General features: G+C 35.3%; 1 protein-coding gene across 2 annotated transcripts in view; it reads right to left on the reverse strand.

The window, feature by feature from the left end:
- Positions 1–25,330, reverse strand: part of LOC121382406 (ubiquilin-1-like) — a 38,722-nt gene extending 13,392 nt beyond the window's left edge. For both annotated transcript variants that reach the window (XR_005959170.1, XM_041511977.1), the window contains exons 1-12: positions 25,211–25,330; positions 15,197–15,349; positions 13,620–13,670; positions 10,839–10,982; positions 9,905–10,030; positions 8,214–8,264; positions 7,376–7,453; positions 5,656–5,773; positions 4,657–4,830; positions 3,515–3,654; positions 1,854–1,937; positions 203–318 (exon numbers count right to left, since the gene is read on the reverse strand). Coding sequence is in view for 1 of the 2 variants with exons in the window: in XM_041511977.1 (XP_041367911.1) it covers positions 203–318; positions 1,854–1,937; positions 3,515–3,654; positions 4,657–4,830; positions 5,656–5,773; positions 7,376–7,453; positions 8,214–8,264; positions 9,905–10,030; positions 10,839–10,982; positions 13,620–13,670; positions 15,197–15,349; positions 25,211–25,315 (1,340 nt within the window). In the remaining variant the exon portion in view is untranslated. The remainder of the gene's footprint in view (positions 1–202; positions 319–1,853; positions 1,938–3,514; positions 3,655–4,656; positions 4,831–5,655; positions 5,774–7,375; positions 7,454–8,213; positions 8,265–9,904; positions 10,031–10,838; positions 10,983–13,619; positions 13,671–15,196; positions 15,350–25,210) is intronic.
- Positions 25,331–25,656: the final 326 nt, after the last annotated feature.

Here is a 25,656-nt window from a genome sequence, read left to right on the forward strand (position 1 = left end):
CACTCTTTGACTGCAAAGTTTCATTAAAAACTTTGGTATTCTGTACAAACATTTAACATTCTGTATTAATTATTTCACAATCCTTTTTTAAACTGATGTCATGATCCTAGTCCTATATGTGAAGTATCATGAGACGTGGATGAAAAATGAAGTCAACAGAGCGGTGATGTTGTAATTCCTATATTGTGTTAACACTACGAACCCTGGAAATGCTTCGGGTGCCTCGGTTTGCAGCTGCTGTAGTCCCTGCTGAATCTGCATCACAGCCTGCAGGGCACGGGGGTTCGTCATCATTGACTGCATTCGCGGGTCCTGCATCTAAACAAGATGAGGGCACAATAATTATTATTATAGTCTTCAGTTGTGCAGTGTGTGGGGGTTTGTCATCATCGACTGCATTCGCGGGTCCTGCATCTAAACAAGATGAGGGCACAATAATTATTATTATAGTCTTCAGTTGTGCAGTGTGTGGGGGTTTGTCATCATCGACTGCATTCGCGGGTCTTGCATCTAAACAAGACGAGAGCACAATAATTATTATTATAGTCTTCAGTTGTGCAGAGTGTGGGGGTTTGTCATCATCGACTGCATTCGCGGGTCCTGCATCTAAACAAGACGAGAGCACAATAATTATTATAGTCTTCAGTTGTGCAGAGTGTGGGGGTTTGTCATCATCGACTGCATTCGCGGGTCCTGCATCTAAACAAGACGAGAGCACAATAATTATTATAGTCTTCAGTTGTGCAGAGTGTGGGGGTTTGTCATCATCGACTGCATTCGCGGGTCTTGCATCTAAACAAGACGAGAGCACAATAATTATTATAGTCTTCAGTTGTGCAGAGTGTGGGGGTTTGTCATCATAGACTGCATTCACGGGTCCTGCATCTAAACAAGACGAGAGCACATTAATTATTATAGTCTTCAGTTGTGCAGTGTGGGGGTTTGTCATCATAGACTGCATTCACGGGTCCTGCATCTAAACAAGACAAGAGCACAATAATTATTATTATAGTCTTCAGTTGTGCAGTGTGTGGGGGTTTGTCATCATCGACTGCATTCGCGGGTCCTGCATCTAAACAAGAGAGCACATTAATTATTATAGTCTTCAGTTGTGCAGAGTGTGGGGGTTTGTCATCATAGACTGCATTCGCGGGTCCTGCATCTAAACAAGACGAGAGCACATTAATTATTATAGTCTTCAGTTGTGCAGTGTGGGGGTTTGTCATCATAGACTGCATTCACGGGTCCTGCATCTAAACAAGACGAGAGCACAATAATTATTATTATAGTCTTCAGTTGTGCAGAGTGTGGGGGTTTGTCATCATCGACTGCATTCGCGGGTCCTGCATCTAAACAAGACGAGAGCACAATAATTATTATTATAGTCTTCAGTTGTGCAGAGTGTGGGGGTTCGTCATCATCGACTGCATTCGCGGGTCCTGCATCTAAACAAGACGAGAGCACAATAATTATTATTATAGTCTTCAGTTGTGCAGTGTGTGGGGGTTCGTCATCATCGACTGCATTCGCAGGTCCTGCATCTAAACAAGACGAGAGCACAATAATTATTATTATAGTCTTCAGTTGTGCAGTGTGTGGGGGTTCGTCATCATCGACTGCATTCGCGGGTCCTGCATCTAAACAAGACGAGAGCACAATAATTATTATTATAGTCTTCAGTTGTGCAGTGTGTGGGGGTTTGTCATCATAGACTGCATTCACGGGTCCTGCATCTAAACAAAACAAGTTTGTTTTGTTTAACTACAGCACTAGAGCACATTAATTAATGACTGGTTATTGAATGTCATACTTTCAATAATAGACACCACCACCTAAGCTTGTAAGAAATTTACCTGTGCCATCATTTGTGGTAGGTACTGTCTGAAATGTTCTTGTAACTGTGGGTTGCCTTGAAATATTGGGTTACTTCCCATAGCCTGTAATGTATAAATACACAATATATTAACACTTCCATTAGGCTGTGATTATACTGCATCTGCATTGATCTAGTACATAATTCCATAAATAGCAGTTTTTGTCTCACCTGCTTGAAGAACAAGGTAGTGGAATGGAAATGTTTTGTTTAACAATGCACTCAACACATTTTATTTACGGTTATATAGTGTCAGACATATGGTTAAGGACTACACAGATATTGAGAGAGGAAACCCGCTGTCGTCACTTCATGGCTACTCTTTTCGATTAGCAGCAAGGGATTTTTTATATTCACCATCCCACAGATAAGTTAGTACATACCACGGCCTTTGTTACACCAGACGTGGAGCACTGGCTGGAACGAGAAATAGCCCAATGGGTCCACCGACGGAATTGATCCTAGACCAACCACGCATCAAGCAAATGCTTTACCACTTGACTACATCCCGCCCCACGGTAGTGAAATGTGACACATACTTACAAAGTCAAATTTACAAAGCCTGTTAATGTCCAACAAGCGTACTACATACATTTACAATGCTTAAACACTGAAGGGAACATTTTGTTCAGTATCACGTTGCGATTTGCTACACAATTTTACAACAGTAAACAGTAGTTGCTAATCAATTTTCAACTGACTAGAAATATCACCAATCAAAATTTTGACAATGAAAACAAAATGTTCCCTAACCTATATTTAAAGGGACATACCCTAGTTTCAACCCGTGAAAATTAACACTAAGTTTAGTTAAAGGGACAGACCCTAGTTTCAACCAGTAAAAATTAACACTAAGTTTAGTTAAAGGGACATACCCTAGTTTCAACCAGTAAAAATTAACACTAAGTTTAGTTAAAGGGACAGACCCTAGTTTCAACCCGTGAAAATTAACACTAAGTTTAGTTAAAGGGACAGACCCTAGTTTCAACCCGTGAAAATTAACACTAAGTTTAATTAAAGGGACAGACCCTAGTTTCAACCCGTGTAAATTAACACTAAGTTTAGTTAATCTACAAACCTGTAATACATTTGGATAAAGTTACAATTGAGTGAAACATGAGTCTGTGACTCTGAAATGGTGAAATACCCTCTAAAAATAGACTTAATCTCGACTCCATAATCGTTACTTCTCAGACGCACATGCTTTTTAAAACATATGAGAAATGCATTTTGTGGTATTAAAAACATGAGGATGACTAAAAACACTTCTAATGTTCGGAAATTGATAATCTAAACAATAAAATCTAAGTAAAGTATGATTTCAGTTATCAAAAACGGTTGTAACAGTAAAACAATATTTGTTAGTGTTTAAAAACTAGGGTATGTCCCTTTAAGAAAAACAGGCTTTGTAAATTCATCCCACATCAAAAATCAACATAAAATTCATTAATAGGGAGATAGCAATATTCCCCCCACCCCACCTCCCCTCAAAAAACCCAGTATTGTTTGTATACTCGTTAAAATGTTGATAATAATGAACTGCCTGACTAGTAGTAGTAGATAATGTTGTCAGTACATTTCAGGTATCAATTCTTGGTAAATCTTTGTTGGGATTTTTTCCCCATTCCTACAATAACTGACCTGCTGAGCGAGCTCTGGGTTTGCGCTGAACGACTGCAGCATCGACTGCATGTACGGCGCCTGTAGCATGTTACTCATCAACTGTGGGTTGTTCATCATCTGCGTCATCAAACTCTGCATGCCCGGGCTGTTGAACATACCTGAAAGGTTATTTAAAATAGAAAAAAATAAGATTTAATAAAATATTCCACCTCTACCTGCATGTCGGACTTGACTGTTATAATTATTTATTTTAGTTCAGCTTGATTTCAATGACAACATTCAATTAAGGTTCTAGCATGCTACCCCATTCTTCATTCATTCATTCATTCATTCATTCATTCATTCATTCATTCATTCATTCATTCATTGTTTACAATTGTGTGTCACCAAGGCTAGAATTTTTATAAAATTCACTAGCCATGGAATCAGTAATTTAAGAAATTTACTAGCCATGATTAAAATTCCACTAGCCCTACTTTACTTTAAGCAAATATATTTTACTAATTAATAGTAATAATCGGATATGTCACCTAAAGAGGGAGATTGAGCTTAAAAACACTAAGATTGGGGGGATTGGGTGGGAGTGTGTTACAGAATATTTATATTTTAAAAATATGACTAAAATGCAGCATTTGACAAGTTTTGTTTGCACTAGCTGTTGGGCAATGTAATATTAGTTATTTACTAGCCCAACATTGAATATCACTAGCCATGGGAGTGGGGCTACCACAATCTAGAAGTCCTGCAGTGTCACTCAATAGCCGATATATTTTTGTGCTGGGGTGTCGTTCAAAAATTAATTCATTCATGTTACACCATTCATACAATGTGTAAAACAGTTATAGGTTCATACTTCCATAAAGGTAAAAAGTAAAATATTATAATCTTCCAATTCTCAAATGAACAAAAATATTTAAATTATTTAGATTTAGATTTACCAGGAATAAAAAAACAGAAAAAAAAAGACTCCAGGACTGTAACAGTGAAGGAGGAAGAAGGAAGCTACAGTAATGTGACCAGAATAGGAAGCAGATGACTCATTGAAAAATTTCAAGTCATACCACTATGTTCGGTCCAGTCTACTAACATAGGGGGAATATGCCATGTGTGAGTATAGGCCAAGTTGAAAAGCAATAAAATAATGTCATATATCAAGTTACCAAATGGCCCACTGGCTGAGTTAAACTGGCTTGCATCTGGTATTGTGCTGCCTGCAGCTGATGACCCCGTCGAAGGGGTGGTGCCGCTGGTTGTTGTTCCCCCCGTCGACGATGGCACCCATGGGTTGGGGAGGGGGTCGGTGTTCTCGCGACCCTGTTGGGCTTCAGCATTACCTGAACATAAAACAATACAGCATTAAACGTACATATTGTTTCGTCAATTCTTTTCATTTATTCACTGTTATACTGGTAATAATTGTGAATTATTTTTTTATAAAATCATAATAGCTCAGCTGTTATAGATCAAGAATTTACAGTTTCAAAGAACAGAACATGTTTTTTTCAACGTTAATTGTGAATTACTTATCAAGAATCATAGTTATAAATCAAGAATTCAGTTGTGAAGAACAGAACTTGTAATTTTCTTGTTTTCAGTGCAAAGTGTGCATTATTTTTTTATTTTTTAAGGATTATAGTTAAAAAGAAGAAATTCACTGTTGTGAAGAACACAACTTAAATTTTCTCAAGAATCAAAGATATAAATCAAGATTTTGCATCTGTGAAGAATTGAACTTGTAATTTTTCTTGGCTCAGATTTAAAACCATCTGAACTTGCATTTTCCAACCTTAAAATGATATGGCTTTGTACCAACATTTTCACAATATTGAACTAACATGAATTTAAGCATGACAACCTGTCTGTGGGAAAACTGCATATAAAAGATGCTGTTAGTGGAAAAATGTTGCAAACTTTTCTTTGAAGACTATAAAATGTTTGACATCCAGTGATTAATCAATCAATGTGCCCTATTGGTATCGTGCAAATAAAACAAACTAACACTAAGCCGTATATACTTGATGACAATGTATTCCAAAGTACTTATTGTTTATTTATTCATAATTTATCATGGATTCACCATTATGTACCAACAGAACAGTAAATAATTCCAAGACCACCATATCAAAGAAAACTAATACGACACATGTATTGATAAATACCGTTATTGACGAGCCCGGAGAATGGGTTGTTTCCAAATCCCTCCTGTGCTGCACTCATCATGGGCTCCTGAATATCTCGGTACATCCGCTGGAGAGCATTGAAACCTCCAGGTATACTCTGTACAAAACAAAACACTTGTGTGCAGAAATTAAATTAATCTCTCAAATCATCCTAACAGTATGTTAAAAATACAGATTTATCGACTACAAAACATTTATGTGTCACACCACATTAAAACATTTCATTAGTGCCACCCCACATTCAGAAATTTCATTAACCTTTCAAAATCAAAATCTTAGAATGAAAATATAAATTTATCAACTATAAAAACCACATTTAACTAATATAGAACCAGCTTTACAATCAAAAAACATTATCACTAAACCGAGTTTCCAACGTGAAATTTGTCATTTTGAACCTACAATTTTTAATGTCGGCTAACGTAACACTATTTTAAATATGTGTAATATTTTAATGGAATATATCCTTTAAAAACCTTCAGCTGTTATTAAAAAATAATGTGCAACTTGTTTTAAAAGAAATATTTTACATAGATGAAGAAAACCGAAACCCATGTGCACGTTGCATCACCAATAGGTTTTACACAAATTTAGACCGGTGTTTTTTGGGGTTTTTTCGATATTGGGATAACAACTAAGACAAACATCAGTTTGAAAAATGGGGTCAATTGTTATTCTACAATGTTCTATGTTCACAGAACAAGACAGATAACTCCTGCAAATGTTAACAGCTGTGTTTAGAAAGACCAGTAACACCTCAACTACAACTGAGAAAGCGTTAAAAGTTTGTCCGAGTGGTTAATATATACTGACAACTCAACATAACATGTGTTTTCAAAATACAGATTCATTTGCTATGAAATGCACTAAAGAAACAATCACTTTTGTGTAGATAACTTATACCAACAACCCAAAATAACTTGTACAATAAAAATATATCTCTTAAAGGCAAAATGTCTTCAAAGTCAAAACAACTCACACAAATTTATTTGGTAAAACATGTGTTAAAGTTTTTTTCTGTGAAAATAACCGACATCTACATCTCAAAATAACATGTGATAAAAAAGATTTATCTACAACATAAGACATCTTTGATAAACTGTAAGGTACGAACTGACATTTCAAAATGTTTTTTATTGTGAAAAAAATATGGATTAATTTACTTAAATATATAGCACACTTTGATAACAGTGCGAAAAAAAAATATCATAACCTATTGTGTTATCTAATCTCCTTTTAATTTTAAAAATGTTTGGAATTCATTACATATTACGTCAGGGCTCGAACTTAACGACGGCACCGACAATCAATTGCCATCGTTGAGATATTAATTGTCGTAGGTAGAGAGCATTACCGATGGCACTTTTGTACCGTCGGTAAAGCTCCTCAACAATGGTCAAATGTATACACCTGGTGTACATTATTTGTCAGTATTTAACATTTATACATATGAAATATGTCTACATACAGAAAAATAACCTTTTCAGTCACGTTTACTTGCTGCAAATGTCATTTTAAAAAATTGCCGTGGGTGGTAAACATATTCTTATGTCCGAGCCCTGTTACATGTAATTACACTGCTTATTACTGACCTCTCTACTCGGTTAATACATGCTTATTTTAAACAAGACACCTCCTGCTTTGATACATAATGAACACTCCGGGGTATTTTAGCAGATGAACACGACAAAAATAATACCTCCAGGTTGCTCATTGCTCGGTCCTGTGTCCTCATCAATTCTTGCAACATAGAAGGGTTACGAGCCAACTCCATAGTCTGTGAAAAAACCAAATGATAGCACCAGTATTAAAAATAACTCAGGGCCATGATGTAGCTTGGTGGTAGAACATAAGCTGTCCTTAACTAAAATTCACAAAACCGAGTACAAACTCAATTACAATTTGACAAATTTATTCGATACTAATTTTGCTCAAACATAATTCCAGAATTAGAATGGAGATTGAATCTTTCTTTTGTTATAGCTAAGTTTGATTGGCTATGACATATCAAAGAAATTTTAATGATATTAGACTTTAACATATACATTAAATGCATGACTGCAGTGTTTTCCCTAGCTTACACGTATTTTAGCATGGGGCAGCACCATGCCTCAATTGTCTAGAGCCATCATTGCCTTAATCAGCACCATTCTGCCCTGAGATTAAACAAGACTTTTTCTAAAATTGCCTTCATAAAATAGGCCTTTTATATATTTTGCCATTCATATACCAAAGCAAGCACATTAATTACATTTATTTTTATAAATAAAGAAAAAATAATGAAAACAAAGTGCCTGAAAATGATAACAATTACCAAAAACATTGTCTACTGTGCCACGACTAGGAAAAACACTAGACTGTGCCATGTATTGTCACTTGTTCAGAGATCTGCCCAAAATACATGGTACTACTACCATACTCACACGCACGCACGCACGGACACACACACTGCATCTGTATCTCTGTCCATCTGTCACTCTTTCTCTATCTCACCCCGTCTCTATTTTGGCTAATTACAAAATATTTTAAAGGTTTACCTGTCTCATCAACTCAGGGTTGTTCAACATGTGCGTTATTTCAGGATTCCGCTACATCAGAAAACAATTATACATGCATTAGGCAACAAAATATGCATAACAAAACACAAGTTAAACAACTAGAATGTGTTTTAATTAAGTTATTTGTATCTGACCGAGTGTGAGTAAACAAAATAAAGAGTACACATATAGAATATGATTCACAGAAAACACTGATTAATATGACGTCATGTAGAATGTAAATGTAATACCAGGCCTCCCAGCCACTTGTACTTATTAAAATATAGGAAATATAGGAATTTGCATACCAAAATATAGGGAGTTTTATAGGAATTTTGAGGTCAAATATAGGAGTTTTATAGGAACATCTGGATCGATTATCATGATTATAGGCATTTTACATGTTCTTACCTTGCGTATGTAGATAAGATACCATCTACTACCTCAACAAATATATACCAAGGCTTGCCAGCAGTCCATGCCAATATCCAGGATACATTGAAAGTTGGTGCATCTTGTATCAGTAATACATCCTCCTCACCTCATCAGGTGAGCAGGATCTTGATTGGAACTTGATACAGATCTCCCACATTCAAAGCATCTTCTGAATTTCTGACATATAACTCAGTAACATATTTTATTCATCGGCATTTTGGCAAAGCAATTGAGTCAAATATAGGAAATAAATCTCAATATAGGAGTTTTATAGGATCCTATAAAAAATATAGGTCTGGGAGGCTTATAATACATGTACAAGCTTGGATACCTGTTTGCTGGAAATGTCATTAACACGAAAAAATTTGATTTATATTATATCACACGCAAAGCATGCTTCTGTTATATACTGTCTGGTTATCTAATTTCAGTGATGAACTGACAGTATGACAATATTTGAATTGTCTAAAATACTATCATAAACCTATTTACATTCCGACGCTAAAAAACGGGACAAACACCCATTGATATTTCATGTTTGAGACCCCCAGTCATTACACAAATCTCTGAGCTGCAATCTTTGGAAAATGCATTCTTTTTACAATAGGTTATTTAAAAATGCCAAAATCAAGTTTTCTATTTAACATCATCTCTACCCTTTTACACAAATGCAGTCACATATTGTCAAACTATGTTTTAGAACATAGCTGACACTACGATTTGCAAAGCAGAATTAAAAAAAAAACTTTTTACATGTTTAAATGAATTTTATATTTGTCTGAGAACCAAGGTAAATAATTCAGTTTTATCACTTATGTTGCAAGACTCGATATTCGACAATATTATTACAAATTCTGAAGAAAATATTCCCAACCATAAAGGTAAAAATTCTGAACTTTTCATATTTTATTATACATGTATATATTTTAATATTTATTAATATTATCATAACATCATTTAATAACATATTGCCTAAACAGAAACCAAATGTTTAACATCCAATAGCCGATGATTAATTAATCCATGTGCTCTAGTGGTGTCGTTAAACAAAACAAACTTCCTAAATAGAACAAAATACAAATTCTGTATTAAATGACACTACGTTTCCCAAAATCCATGTGCATGAAGATAAATATCAGAAAGTAGACCCTATTAAATGAAAACTTAATAAATTATTGAGAAAACTGCAATGTAATGCACGGTAATTCGACTTATAAAGACTCCTGGTTAAGTGTTTGACTGTTTTATCTTGTTACCTCCATGAGCTCCCTCATCTGTGGGTTGTTAGTGATGAGCTGTCTCATGACGTCAGGGTTCGACATCAACTGCTGGACAAACGGGTTGTCCATCATCTGTCGCAGCATGTCGGGGTTGTTCAGCATCTGAAACGGCGAACACACGCAGAAAATACTAAATTATATGTTCCTGTGAAAGACCATTTGAATTACACAGAGTTCATTGCCTTAAAGACCAAACTAATTCAAAGACTTTTACACAGCGGTCAAAGACAATAGAAAGCAATAAAAATACCAAATCAGTCCGTTTACGTTGCTATCCATGGCAAAAAAATGAGCTTTTTTACATGTATCATGACAGAGTAAACCTTGTAACTGGAAAATATCAAATGCATGAAGCTGTAAAAGATATCAATCATCATTGCTCTGGCTATGATTTGTGAGAATTTAAAGACTTTTAACGACTTCTATTACAATTCAAAGACTTTCAAAGACCTAAAAATAATGTTTTCCAATTCAAAGACTTTCAATGAATTTAAAGACTGCTACAAACCCTGTTACAAGAAGCTTTTTTTTAACTGAACACCACAAACAAAACTGAGTGATGCAAGGATGAAAACACTTCAGTTGTAATATAAATGGCCTCTTTCAAGAACGAGTAACCGTACTCTATTTATGATACCACACATCAATAAACAAAACTTGGAATCAAAACAGAATCACTTCCTACATATACTAAATGAGACATGGAAATTCATAGACCTAAATTGAGTTGCTTACCAAATGGCTTTGCTGATGTCTTACAATGTACATGGAGACTCAGGATTTTATAAATTAATTTTGTCAAAATTAAAACTACCTGTAGAAGCCATGGATCCCATTTGTTTTGTTAAAAAGACACCATATACATGTGTCATATACATATATATTTATATATATAAATAAAAGTAAATACCTCTTGCTGCATTCGTTGCTGCATCTCCATGAAGTTGGCAGACCCCATTCCCAGATTTCCCATTCCAGCCAGTCCTCCTAGAGCACCCAGACCAAAGGGTGTGGCCCCAATGTTTGCCTGTCCTGCACCTGGCTCTGTGGCAGGCTAAATTGAAATAATACACAAATTAATGTAACACGACAGGAACAGAATAGTTCATAACACCGTAGCACATTTTAAACTATACTGTTACTATACTATACATACTATGCATAGAGATTTACTGGGCATTTGGTGTCTTTTTAACAAAACAAATGTGTTACAGCAATTCTTGATCTAGAGTCAAAATGGAAACAAAAGTTAAAAGTTCCTTTAACTAAATCACTAAACACATTGATTTATTAATCACTGACTATTGAATGTTATACATTTGGTAATGTGTGATATATATACATGTAGTCTTCCAAGGAATCTCGATAAATGTTTAAATTTGGAAGCAAGAGATCTTTTATATCAGGGCTTCAAGAATTTTTATAAAATCCACTAGCCATGGGGTCGGTGATTTAAATTTTTTTACTAGCCATGATAAAAAATTCACTAGCCCTACTTTACTTTTAAGTTAATACAATTTTACTAAATAATAGTAATAATCAGATATGTCACCTAAAGACGGAGATAGAGTTCAAAAACACACACACTGGGGGTTTGGGGTGGAGGCAAAATATTCATATTTACAAAATAGACTTAACTGTAACATTTGACCCAAAAATATTCACTAGCCGTCGGGAATGGCAATAGTAGTTATTTACTAGCCCAACATATCACTAGCCATGGGAGTGGGGCTACCATAATCTAGAAGCAGTGTTTATATCCACTTTCCCATAGATATATATACCATGATGTTTGATACCAGTTGTGGGGCACTGGTTTGGACAAGAATAAACCCAACTGGTTCACCAAGCAGTGTTCTAGCTAGCAATAAATAGAGGGGTGCTGTGCCCTTCCCCCGTTTTGTGCCGCCCTGCCGTGTTTGTTGCCGCACCACCCTGCCCTAATTCATTGTCAAACAAAAATACAAAATCTTGCTTTCCTCTCAAAGCATGTACAGTGTTGTTACAAGTCTGAATTCTCAACTAAAAAACGTTTGACAATACATTATTTAGCCACAGTTGTGAAAACTGACAGCACTAACGTGTTATGTTTTTTTCTTCTTCTATTGTTAGTCGATATGACTGCAGACAGGCAGTCTTACAAAGCTTGAATGCGAAGTAATCCTCACACCGTCAAGCACATAACCACACACCACCAGTTTTGTAATTTTAGATGGGAAAGTCTACTTAATCAAGTGTTTTACAGCATTATTTACAGTAATGAAGCAGGGTGGCTGATAATGTCCATTAACATTGTACTATAGTCGCGACAGGTTACGCCACAATACCCTGAGATCTTAAAAAACTGGCAAGTATTTTGTACGTATGTCTAGACAGTGGTAATCACTTGCCTGGTCGATACCCTGCAATATACACCTGCCAATCAGGAATCACATGTGCAGGCCACGGAAAGAAAGGACCAATTAACTAAAACAACACTCCGATTCTCAAGTCAGCCCGTGGATGAAACATAATAGTTATTTCAACACCGACAGTAGTGGTTTATTTTGTATTGAACTTCGTGTTACTTTGGGGCTTCGGGCGATGAGGAACGTTTTTGTGACGTACTCCGCCCGAAGATTAAAATCATTATTTTTTATTTTTTTTTAAACATATTTAAATACATCGTACTGAGATGTATCTTCATGCCAAATCCTATGTTTGTATATGCCATATTTAACTAATTATTGACGTTTCCTTCTTCGGACGGTGAATACAGATTTTGTTATGTAGGCCTACAGCCCTAACATGAAAAATCTCTTCTTTTAAAAAAAAAAAAAAAAAAACATATCTAAATACATCATGCTGAGGTGCATCTTTGTGCCAAATATGTACAATGTAAACCTCGGCATTCGCAACCGAGTACTGTTTTTGTCTCTGGGTAACGTTCGGGCTCCGGGCTGTAAATACTAAACTAGGCTGACACCAAAGTACTATGCGATAAAATACATGCGTCTTTCTTCGGATAGAATCCTTTGGAAAACCGTAAAAAGACAATCCCGATCGTTTAAACTGTTTATTTTTACACCCAAAGGCTGCGCAGTACGGCACTGCTTGGATTGAAAAGATCGTAAGGCCCTTACTCCATATATAAACAGTTAACAACAATGGAAGAGTACAGCGGCTCTGACGTCACTTCCCTTTTTTTTTTCTCGAATGCTCACAAATAAATATGCATAAATCGTACTTTGATATTGATTGGCGTAATTTCGTCATTTTAAGTTAACTACGCATATTTTATTGTTATAAACTTATTTGTATATTATTTTTATATCATTTTGCTTTTAAAATGAGCTATAATATGGTCTCGTGACATGTTTCCTTTAACTTAAAAAAAATATTAATTTAGGTATGGTGCCATACCCGTTTTACCCTCTGGCAGAAACCCTGCTCTTATAAAAGTTGAAAGATATTTTAGTTGAGATGTAATAAACCGTGTAGCAGAACATACTGAATTTTTTTCAGTACTTTGTAAATATAAATCAATGTTTGTGTAAAATGAACGGGGATGTAAAGCAAGTGCTACTAACGAGTTTATAATTTCTGAGTTTCCTCGAACAAAGCATGAATAATATGAACTGTATTCTTATAAAAGTTGTAAGATATTTTAGCTGAGATGTAAATGTTTGAACCCCTGAATCTTGGTACTCACCCGAGATGAAGATGTATCAGACGATGGTGTCCCAGCTGCCGATTCATGTCCCTATAGCAGACAACAACAACATGAAATAAAGGAAAGGAAAGTTTGCTTAACTATACTTCAGCACATTTTAAACTACATGTAACGATGTATGAATCTTTGGTGAACATTCAAAATTTGGTTATTTTGAGGTTTGGTCAATAGAGATGATGAGAATAACTTGTTTAACGTGCCCATATACCACTAGGGTTTCGAACACGCCCATCCTGAGTCCGATAAGACAAAAATTGATGGAGGATAGACCATCCACTTTCAGAAGTAAGTCAGAAGTAAATACATATAGTTATAACAAAAAAACAGGAACGGTCTGTATTTGTGTTCTAGTTTTGTAATAGCAAAATGAAAAAACCCATCACCTGCAAAATTAATTTAATATAATGCTCGGTATTATAACTGTAAAATACCTCCACTGATCCGTGAAGTGGTCTTCATTTACGGAGAAAATATATTTTTCGATATCTTTGTAAAATTTTATTCTAGTTACAACTTCATCAAAATCTGGCTTCATTTCAGCAAATTTGCAATGGTATATATGTTGTTTAATTATTACAAGTATATTCACTTTTTCAAACAGGACAGTGCATACCACAACCCAGACCTCAGTTTAAGGGGAATAATGAATCTTGCTCCCCATGACACTTTTAATAAATGTCAACCATACAAGGGTTTGTCAATGTCAGTCTTTGCCATAAGCAACACCAAGGCAAACTGTACAGCAATCACATGTACACAAGGTATATAGTGTCAAATAAATGTATGAGCATTTTAACTGTAGCAGTTTAAGATTATCAATTTGCCACTAGCCCAAAAACAGGACCAACTCTGGTACTCGCCAACTTTTCAAACTGCAAATTTTAAAAACAAATGGTGAATTTTATTTAAATTTGACCAATAAATTTCATGTAATATAAATGTAATTGTATTCGAAAATCTCTGGGTGTTTGTAATTTGTGAAGTTTGAATTGATGATATGGCAAAATGTTCCGCTCACACAGAGCTAACCAGGGCTGCAAAACTTTCCAGCCGACTGTGGAGTGAAGCGGAATTGATCACTTGCCTGTCCTGGTCAACACTGAGATTTAATCCATTTTTGAATAAACAATGTGTGTGTAACCTTGCATAGTATTTCATACAGGGTACAAGTAGTTTATCTGGTCATTGACATTTAAAAAAAAAATTGGGACATGATTTTTCCATATCCTTTTTCTTTGCTTAACCTATATTAAAATCCAATACACAACATAAATTATTAATGTAGAATTTAATATAAATTACTACTCAAAACAAAATGACTGATTGATGACTGAATTTTTACTGGAATGAATGAAAAGATGAGTAAAATATTCATGTTCAGCACTGCAAAAATTTTTTGCAAACCATAAATAAGTTACGTAAGCAGTTTCAATTGATCTGCATGTGAACAAATCAGTTGTTTTGTGCAGTCTGTGTAGCTGCAACTTCTGGTGTAGTTTTTTAATTTAATCAACTGATATTTTACTTCATACATATTGTTATGCTATAAGGCGTACCTTGTTTGTTGACTTAATAACCAAGTGAACTGTGAGCCCATCCTTGATTCCGTGCTGTGCTAGTGTATCGGGGTCCTTCAGAATCTTGCCGGCAAAGATGAGACAGAGCTGTTCCAACTGGGCACCAAACAATTCAGCAACTTTGGCCTTCAGCTGAAACAGAAACCAGACAAATTAGGATGATCTAATCCACCCTAAACAAGGCTCACCCTGTCCATTGCCAAATTAGCCAATTGATAATTTTTATGCAATTATATTATATGGTTATTTTGGTCGAGCATTGCGGTGTATTCGACCCAACAAGATTCTACTGTATATATTATTTCTGTTGAATAGCAGGGTTGAAAATTAGCAGTCGTGGCGACCCTTATTGGCTAAGGGCGACTAAGAATTTTACAAAGATAGTCTGTTGGGCGACCATCGATTTTAGGGTCTGGAGACTATGGTGCCAGTTAAAAAACAGAAATGAACTGAAACTGAATTGAATGTGACAAAACACACTGCGTCTGTGCTGGCGTGAACTACAGATCTGGCAGCTGAAGACATAGCACATGAAATAAGAACAGATCAGATGTAAGGAAGGAAGGAAATGTTTTATTTAACAATGCACTCAACACATTTTATTTACGGTTATATGTCATCGGACATATGGTTAAGGACCACATAGATATTGAGAGAGGAAACCCACTGTTGCCAATTCATGGGCTACTCTTTTTTATTAGCAGCGAGGGATCTTTTATATGCACCATCCCACATACCATGGTCTTTGTTACACCAGTTGTGGAGCACTGGGTGGAATGAGAAATAGCCCAATGTAGGGATAGAAGTTAAAGCTTGCCCCCTCGCTCCAGGCAAGTATAAATCCCTGGAGGTGAGTACAATTTAAATGGTGCTAGTCCCCCTGGCAAGTAATACTGGGCAGTTGTGACCCAGATTCATGATGCGGACAGTTAAACTATTTTGCCAATGAAACCTGTTAAACATACAAACTGTAGATTTATTAAATTTCACCAATATAATTGCCATGACAGATTGACAAAGTCAAAAAGTATTGCAGTTTTGTTTGGTCTCGATAAATCTGGATATTTACTGCAAACACAATCGGAACTTCCAAAAATTGTAGTAATATTCCGATTATAGATGAAGCATGTTCGGAAGGGAAAATGTTTTAGTTTTTTGTTGTTTTGTGTGTGTGTATGTTAGTGCTTTGTTTTTGTTTCGTTGGTAATAAATAAACGCATTGTAATAGTTCATGTTGGCATCGATCGATTTTAACTAGCTGATTCCAAACAATTTTACCAGTGGACATCCGAGTGTATTAGGAAATAATTCAGTAACAGTAAAGATAATTCCTGAGTTGTATGACTTAAATGAATTGAATATTATAATTGCTATTATTTTTTGTAAATACTCCACCATTTGCTGTAATTTTAAAAAACCCCAAAAAAACCATTTACTGAATGACGACTAAATTGGTGTACTTTACTGTAATGTTTATCATACGTAATTATGATCTTTTAAAAAGTATTGTTAGCCAGAAACTTGTGACAATGACTTCTAAATAAGGAATCTTCATTAAACAAATACGAAAACTAACCACAAATGACAACACATTTGAAACTTCGCTTTTAGTCATTTTATTATGGACGTCCTTTATATTTGCACCATTAAAGATAAAGTACAAGCAACAGAGTAATGTGTGTTCAATCCTTGAACTACTTGCTAGATCCCATATAGGTTTCGTCTTCTCAAACTGCTTCAATAATGAAGTGGGGTTGGGAGGGGGGTGGGGGGGGGGGGGGGGGGTTAGTGATTTTTCCTGGGGACTAGTAACTTACCTCAGCTACTAGTCCCCCGGGCCAGTGAATAGATTTTCTAATTTCTACTACTGCAATGGGCTCACCGACGGGAACAGATCCTAGATCTATCGCACAACTACGCCCCAACTAGATCAGATGTAATGTCTTGACACCAAGACTTACATGATGCAATATCCGGCCAAGGATTACTATAATAAACAGTGTTCTCACTGCTCCATTTTAGCGGGGGGGGGGGGGGGGGGGGGGGGGGGGGGGCGGGTCCGACCCGCTATTGCATTTTGCCGCCCTACTTTCACATTCTCTGCCCCTCTTTATTTTTCTGCGCCCCTCTTTATTTTCCAGCACTTATCTCCGCTATTTCCAAATGAACACTTTTTCCCACACATAAAAAACAACAATCAGTCTGCACACTGGACATCTAAGGAAAGCAAGCCGCGTTGTGTACGAAAAAGCAACCGATAAAACATTTACGACAGTTATCGTAACGTAATTTGAAAGTATTTTTAACAGCCTCTATTTTGTCCCATACATGTATCCATTTGTATGTTTAATACACACCATAAAAGTTTTATTTTATCTGAGCAATGAATTCGGCAATCTCCGATTGAAAAAACCTCACTTATTTGGCACCAAATTTGTCACGTGATCAGAAAATGGTCATTCTGTCTTTTGTTTCCACAAACTATCGTCTAATATTTTGTCCTCAATTGCTGATATAATTGGTTGTAACTGATGATTTTTACTTTCTATCATTCTGTTTATTCAGCAGTTCTTTATAAAATATTGTAAACTTTTCATTTTGGGGGGATATCACCGCTTATAAAAACAACAGAAGTGGTAGTGTTTATCATTAAAATCATTTATCTTGGGTGCCAAATAATATATACAACCCTTTACAAAAAACAAAACTACTTTTTATCAGCTGGTGATATTTTATCACAGCGACCGATGAAGATGGAAATAACAAAAAATGTATCCGACATTAGGGGATCACTTTATAAAAACCTTTATTGTTTTTCGTAGATCTTGAAATGTTTATTAAAAATAATATTAAAACTTTGATCGGTTCAGGGTCATTCCATGTCAGATCACCCAATGGGTTAAACCCTAAGCCCTCCAATTTCAATGAAATTTGGTATATAAGGTTATTTTGGTCAAAAAACCTGAAATTCCAAGTTTCAGCTTAATCGGACCAACAGTTTCCAAGTTATGGCCTTTTCTTTTTTTTAAATTTTGTCAAAAAAAGGCATGGCCGCCCTTTTTTAAATTGCCATAACTCAGCAACCAATGGTCCAATTGTGACAAATGAGGTATCATTGGAAAGGGGGGGGGGGGGGGGGGGGGGGGGGGGGGAGATTACAAGGAATCCAAATCTGGCATTATTCCTGATATTTGGGTTACTTTTGGGCTGACGACCTTTTGACCTATATTTTGACCTTGTGGGACATGTGACTTTGAGATGACCTTTGATTAAAATTACAGCCCAACATGTTATCTACAACATATAAAAAAATTGGAGGTGGAAAATGTTTCATTAGTCAGCAATTTCAGATTGAAATATGTTTACCTGCTGTTGTTCTATGCTCTCTGTATAGACTGCATGCATTTCACTATTAAATGTATATGCGTCAACACTGTAAATGTCATGAATGTTAATGATACAATATAGTGTGGCAACCAGGCAACCAATTGATTAAGGAAAATAGAATCTATAAATCACTACTGGTAGTTTTCTTCATCTTTTGTTAATTTTATATATTATTGTATTTCTGTTTATTTGAGGAGTCTGACTACTTGATTGAAGTCACAAGCTTTCTAGTCTTTAACTATCCATGTTGAACAGACTTTGGAAATTCTGACGAGATAATTTTGGCAGATACTGTAATTCCTGGATGAAGATGATGTCAAGGATGGGGTGTTTATAACACAAAGTATATCCCTTTCTGGAACCCAAACTTGTCTGCTTTTGACAGCCAGTGGAACTGCCTTGAAGGTCCATGAGGGTGCATAACTTGACGTTATAGTCTCCAAATTCCTCTGAAACTTCATCCACCAAACCAATCCAAGGAATACCATCATAGAGGCTGCAGAAAAAGTTTTGTGCCTTTATTTCTAGTGGAATTTGTGAATCGTCATTACATTGTACTATCATCGAAATTGCTAATATCTTGAATTTGTACCAATTCGGATGGATTGGATTGTAAACTCAGTTTGAAAACCTGCATTGTAGACTGATAATGGGACAAAACGATGGTACTGCAGGGTTTTGTTTAACTAGAGCTCATTGATTTATTAATCATTGGCTATTGGACGTCAAACATTTTGTAATTCTGACATAATAGTCTTAGAGAGGAAACCCATTATGTTTTTCAATTAGTAGCAATTGATCTTTTATATGCACCATCCCAGAGACAGAATAGCACATACCATGGCCTTTGATATACCAGTTGTAGTGAACTGGATGGAGCAAAAAATAGCCCACTGACCGGGCTCATTCCCAGACTTGTCAGCGCACCAAGCGAGTGCTTTACCACAGGGCTACGTACCGCCCCTGCCCTCTATTTAACTATGTACAATGAAATAGCATTTGTTTGGCATTTTAAAAAAGTTCCATATATATGACTATTTTTCTGCCATTTATTGCTGAATTGTGACAATTCCATTTTTTTAAATTCTTTATCCATTAAAAAATTTAGTTTTACCCTTCATTATTTATACATGTACTACAATGTAGACCTATCACTAAGTGCTATAAGTAACTTTTTTCAGTTGGATTCTCTGCTGCTTACGGTACAGGCCTATGCTTGAAACCTTAGAAAATAAGTGTCAAATTGTGATGCAGTACCTATGGTGAATAAACAAATTATTATTTAGCAATCTTACCATAATGACTTGCTCAATGACATGATGTAGACTCAAAATTTTAAAGTACGAACATTCTTCACTTCATCAATAAGGATGTAAATGACCACAGATAGTAATTAATCTTAAAAATAATTATCAATACTAATTACATATATAAGTAATAAGGATCAATTAGTTCTTTTGTTTGTCAGTTACCTACTGGAGATTTTCTGATACTTACATCTTAATGGATCTTGGAAATGGAGGGAAATCTGAGATCTAATGGATAAACTTAAAATTTCTTCGATTTTAGATATTCATGCAGCATGCTCTGAATTGGGGTTAGGGGGCTGCAGTTTCCTCCACATGGGGTCCAAAGTCCATTCAAGGGGCCATAACATCCTTTCAGTGTAGTCACCATGGTAATATAGTTTAGCCTGTTCTAAACAATGAGATGTTGTCACAAGATGTTTTTGATAATTAGGCAATACATGTATTTCAAAAAATTAATCTTAAATCTGTTGGATGCTGGACAATATTGTTAGAACATTCATGACATTTACAGTGTTGATGCATGTACATTTAATAGTGCTTAAATACATGTGCAGTCTATACACAGAGAGCATAGAACAACAGATAAACATATTTCAATTTGAAATTGCTGACTAATGAAACATTTTTCACCTCCAATTTTTTTACATGTTGTAGATAACATGTTGGGCTATAATTTTAATCAAAGGTCATCTCAAGGTTACGTGTCCCACAAGGTCAATTTCAAGGTCAAAATATAGGTTAAACGGTCATCAGCCCAAAAGTAACCCAAATATCAGGAATAATGCCAGATTTGGATTCCTTGTAATTCCCCCTTTCCAATTATACCTCATTTGTCAAAATTGGACCATTGGTTGCTGAGTTATGGCAATTTAAAAAAGGGCGGCCACGCCCTTTTTTGACAAAATTTAAGAAAAAGAAAAGGCCATAACACGGAAACTGTAGGTCCAATTGAGCTGAAACTTGGAATTTCAGGTTTTTTGGCCACAATAACTCTATATACCAAATTTCATTGAAATTGGAGAGGGTAGGGTTTAAATTTTTTGGGGTGATTTGACACGGAATGACCCTTCAGCAAAACCGGAACTGCCAGTGAATGTCAGATGTTAGACCGATAACATCTTCGGTTCAATTAAAAGACCAGTCTGCTTGTATTTCGTATAAACTTTTTTGTAGGAAAAATAAGGCGCATGTCTTTCAAGCTTCTTTTCTATTTTTTTTGCTTTTCGTTTATTGGGTGTTTGTTTTTTTGAAAGGTGAGGTGCCGTGCAGCTGCCCTCCTTTAATTTTTACCCAGCAAGAACAATGAAACATAAGTACGCTTTTATGCTTTGTAATATAATAAAAAAGTACATCGTATATTTTGGTAAAATGTTGTTTTTTCAGAGATTTATTTTGCTTTCGACATTTATTTTATTAGTAGCCTACTACTGTAGCATTTAAATATCCAAATTTACACACACAGGAAATTTTTAAATGTATAAATTATCAGAACAAAAGTTATAAGATGGAATACATCATTTATTTTGTCCAAATTTGTGATGATTTTCACGGTTAGTGCATCAGAATAGATCAACTGTTTTGGCTGCCGGATTGTGTTCCGAGATGACAGGAAATCACATCTCCGGGAATCTAAAATCCAAATTTATATGGGGGAGGGCCCCCAAACACCCCACTGGCGATGATGCGCCTATGGCACGCGGTCGGGGTATTCGCCACCTCCGATCCCCCCCCCCCCCCCCCCCCCATCATTTGTTTTCTGGTAGAAACCCTGGAATGTATTCACATAATTCAGTGGAACATTTTCACTGTTGCCATTACATCAATAATAATACTGTAATTTAAAGGTGTAAAGTAACAACTTTGCAATTGTTTAATTATTACATTCAATTTGGAAATAAAATAATTTGTTAAATCATAAAAATAATTATCTTGAATCATGCATACAAATTTTAAATGACAATATCATTGAATATGCAAGGCATTAGCGACGAGCAAGCAAAGGGCCGCTACTCTAAACGATTTTTCCGTTTTGACAAAATCGCGTCTCAGATTACATGCATTTTTCTCCAGCCTTACGTACATTAACGACTGGGGTAATCATGGGAATTGTGCCGAATATGTAAACTAGGGTGATGAATGCATTAAATCACGTGACTCTGCCATTTTAGTGTGAAGTAGATATTGACGAAATTTTTTTTACAAACATTGATAAACACTTTAAAGGCATTTAAACTTCCAGACGCAATTTCATATGTTTATAATATGATGGGAAATACTTTTAACAAATGATATTCACCAGTGACATATTTTAAAACAACCGTATTCATAGTTTGTTTATTTATAAAACGTTGGTACCGAGTAGTTATGGTGACCGGAAAAATACCTTGCAAGGGACATAACTTCTCTGGAATACCTTGCAAGGGACATAACTTATTTGGACGTACACGCCACTAATGGTAGTTGTGTTTCTTGATAATAGCTGTATACTTCCGTAAATGATATATAAATAACGTGGTAGACGTTCAATAAAGCTTTTATAAGTTTAATTAATACCAAATTAGTTTGTTTTTGAAGAATAAATCACATTGAAAAAATATTGAGCAAATGAGGACCAAAACGTTTTTGTATAATGTTCAACAGAAATAAAAATAATATAATATACAGCCATTAGCCAAACGTTTTCAGTGATACAGTTGTAGAACACAATTGCACACTTTGGTTCAAAATGTACTCCTTTTTTTCTCTCTCTCTCTCTCTTTCGTTCTTTTTTTTGAGTGGGGGGGGGGAGGGGGGTCTTTGGAACACTGAGTGTGAACAAAAGAAATTGTAGATTTTTTTTACATAAATTAAAATCCAATATAGTAATTGGCAAAAAATTTCAATATTAGTCATTTTTGTTGCATTTGTATACACCAACAAATTATTGAGTGACAGTCACTGTGTGGCAAAAACATGTTGCATAGTGTTTCAGAAATTGATATGCAATACACCAACATGGCCAAATGTATGTCTTTTATCATACCGTACTCCTTGATCGTGAGATACTCGTATGGTTTTTGGTAACAGACTGATATGAACATTTTGATATTGATCATGAGGGATTCACTGCAAATTTCTCAAGCAACTAATAATTAAACAAAATACTTCTATATTCATGATTAGCTTGTATTATTTTGTTTGTCATTGTTGTACCTGCACTTGTATGTATTTTGCAAAATACAAATTGGTGCTTTTCAAACAAACTATTTAAGATACGAACATCAGGAATATAATCATCATATTTAATGTTCAAGACAAAAAGTTAACATATTATTTAAAATGACAAAAACAATTGTTCATAACATACAACTAGCAAAACTGTGATACTTGTTTCATTTCTGTTTACTACTAAAAACATACTTGTTTTATTTAGGTATTGAAACTATTTCCTCGTTCCAGCCAGTGCACCACGACTGGTATATTAAAGGCTGTGTATGTGCTATCCTGTCTGTTGGAAAGTGCATATAAAGATCCCTTGTTGCTAATGGAAACATGTAGCAGGTTTCCTCCCTAAGACTATATGTCAAAATTTACCACGTCTGAAATCTCATAGCCGATGATTAATAAATCAGTGTGCTCTTGTGGTGTCGTTAACCAAAAACAAACTTTAAACTTTGAAACCATTTTTTTATTTGTTCATCCTGTAATGTTGTCTTAAGTCATAATAACTAGGACTTTAAAATAATTCTGATATCCAAAACTCGATTCATAATCTTGTAACATGATGCTTTCACAATCAACTGCTGCTTGTAAAACGGTCTTTCATCAGCAAACTGAACCAGCTAAAAACAAAGCAAAGAAATAGAATGTCTCAGAAAACTCTTCAGTCTCTGCTGTGCATTATGCTTCTTGGCCCTGAAATAGAAAGTTTTGATCCAGAAGAAAGTATTCAACACTAGATTGAGTGTGCAAAATGTATACACCATGTAAATGGACACAGTCCTCCTACTGTGAATTCCTGTGGTTGCCATGTGGAAGAGTTGTTGGAACTTGATTAATAATTCTTGACCTTTGGACAAATTTAATGACATGGTTTATATTCTTGTGTGTTTTACTGTATGCTCTTGCTTGTCTGGCCTAAAATGAAAGTTACGACATGATTTAATTGTTTGTTTCATTTTACTGTTATATTTGTAAATTTGTAATGTTACAAATTATATAAAAATTCCAGTTATAATTGATCAGGAATTTGGGCTAATGCTTTCTCCTGGTGGGCTAGTGGTTTTTGCAAACCCACTAGCCCTGTGGCTAGTGACCTTTCAAAACATTTGTCATATTTGGTCTTGTTTAATGCATCTTTTATGTGTGTGTGTGTGTGAATAGCTATATATAAATTAGTGTGTGCAACCGAATTGCAAATACATGTACTGTTGGTGATGCGAAAGTCTTTCAGCTCAATAAATACATACATAAACGTTTGATTTGTCCCATAGTATGGTTTCACATTACGTAGACATATATACCAATAAATAAAACAGTTTAGTAAATTTGTATGAGTATTAGTAAATTTTATCACCAATTATTTATATATCCTTAGTAGAAATAATATATATAATTTGATTATTAATATGTAGCAACACTATAAGAAGTTTTCACTTTTAGACATTTCACATACACAATTTTGGGTGACGGGTCACATGTTTGACAGGGAGCTAAAAATACAGGGAGTGACTAAACATATTGAAATTGTGAGGATAGTTTGATGAGATAACAAGTAAAATTGTCATATTTTTTGTTTTACTGCTTCGTTTTAGTGTGATAAGGTGAAGACATGTTTTTGCCAAAACCTCGAAATTAGCCTATGCAATACCTGTGAAATCGTCATTTTTCCGACTATAAAAAAGAGGTTTTTCTATGAAAAATTAAAACTTTTTGTTTATTTTCCTTCTAATTAGGTGCATTTGCTTCAGTTTACATAAAAAAAAGTTTTTAAAAAAGTATTTAAAAAAATGCTTGCTCTATGCTAAAGGCATGCAAAAAGTTAATAGGATAACATAACTTTATTCTATTTAAAACAGTAATCACGAAGGCTTTGCTTAACCCACAAAGACCCGGATGATCGGTAAGTAGGCCGTGTGACGTCACGCTGGTTCCGAAAATTCGTCACGTTGATGGTACGACTTTCGATTGGATGAGTATACAAATTATGTCGTGTCACTGTCACGCACCTGTTAAAATCTGGAAACATTTAACACCGTCGGTCAATATTAGATAATAACCAATCTAATATTTACGGTTACTGTAACATTAGTATTACCTCCTTAACCGATCCATCTGTAGATATTTCTACATCGTGCTTAACCTTTGGTGTTTTTACTGTAATTTTCATACATGATCCAGAATTTTCTGTGCTTTCCGCCATTGTTATCGATTTGTGTCTGCGCAATGGTTTGTGATATTTCCGCTTCCTCTATCGTGACCATTTTCAAAACGAGGTTCAGTAGTCGAGGTTCCAATGGACTAAATCAATTCCTACTGCCGATAAAGTTAACCTTTAAAAAAATAAAACTGATAAAGCAGCGTATCAACACACCCAGGCTGTACACCAATAATCTAGCTGCCCGAAAATGAAAAAGATTTAAAGGGACATACCCTAGTTTCAACCAGTGAAAATTAACACTAAGTTCAGTTAATCTACAAACCTGAAACACATTTGGATAAAATGACAATTGAGTGAAACATGAGTCTGTGACTTTGAAATGG

The sequence above is a fragment of the Gigantopelta aegis genome, chromosome 2, assembly GCF_016097555.1.
Source record: "Gigantopelta aegis isolate Gae_Host chromosome 2, Gae_host_genome, whole genome shotgun sequence".
Classification (NCBI taxonomy): domain Eukaryota; kingdom Metazoa; phylum Mollusca; class Gastropoda; order Neomphalida; family Peltospiridae; genus Gigantopelta; species Gigantopelta aegis.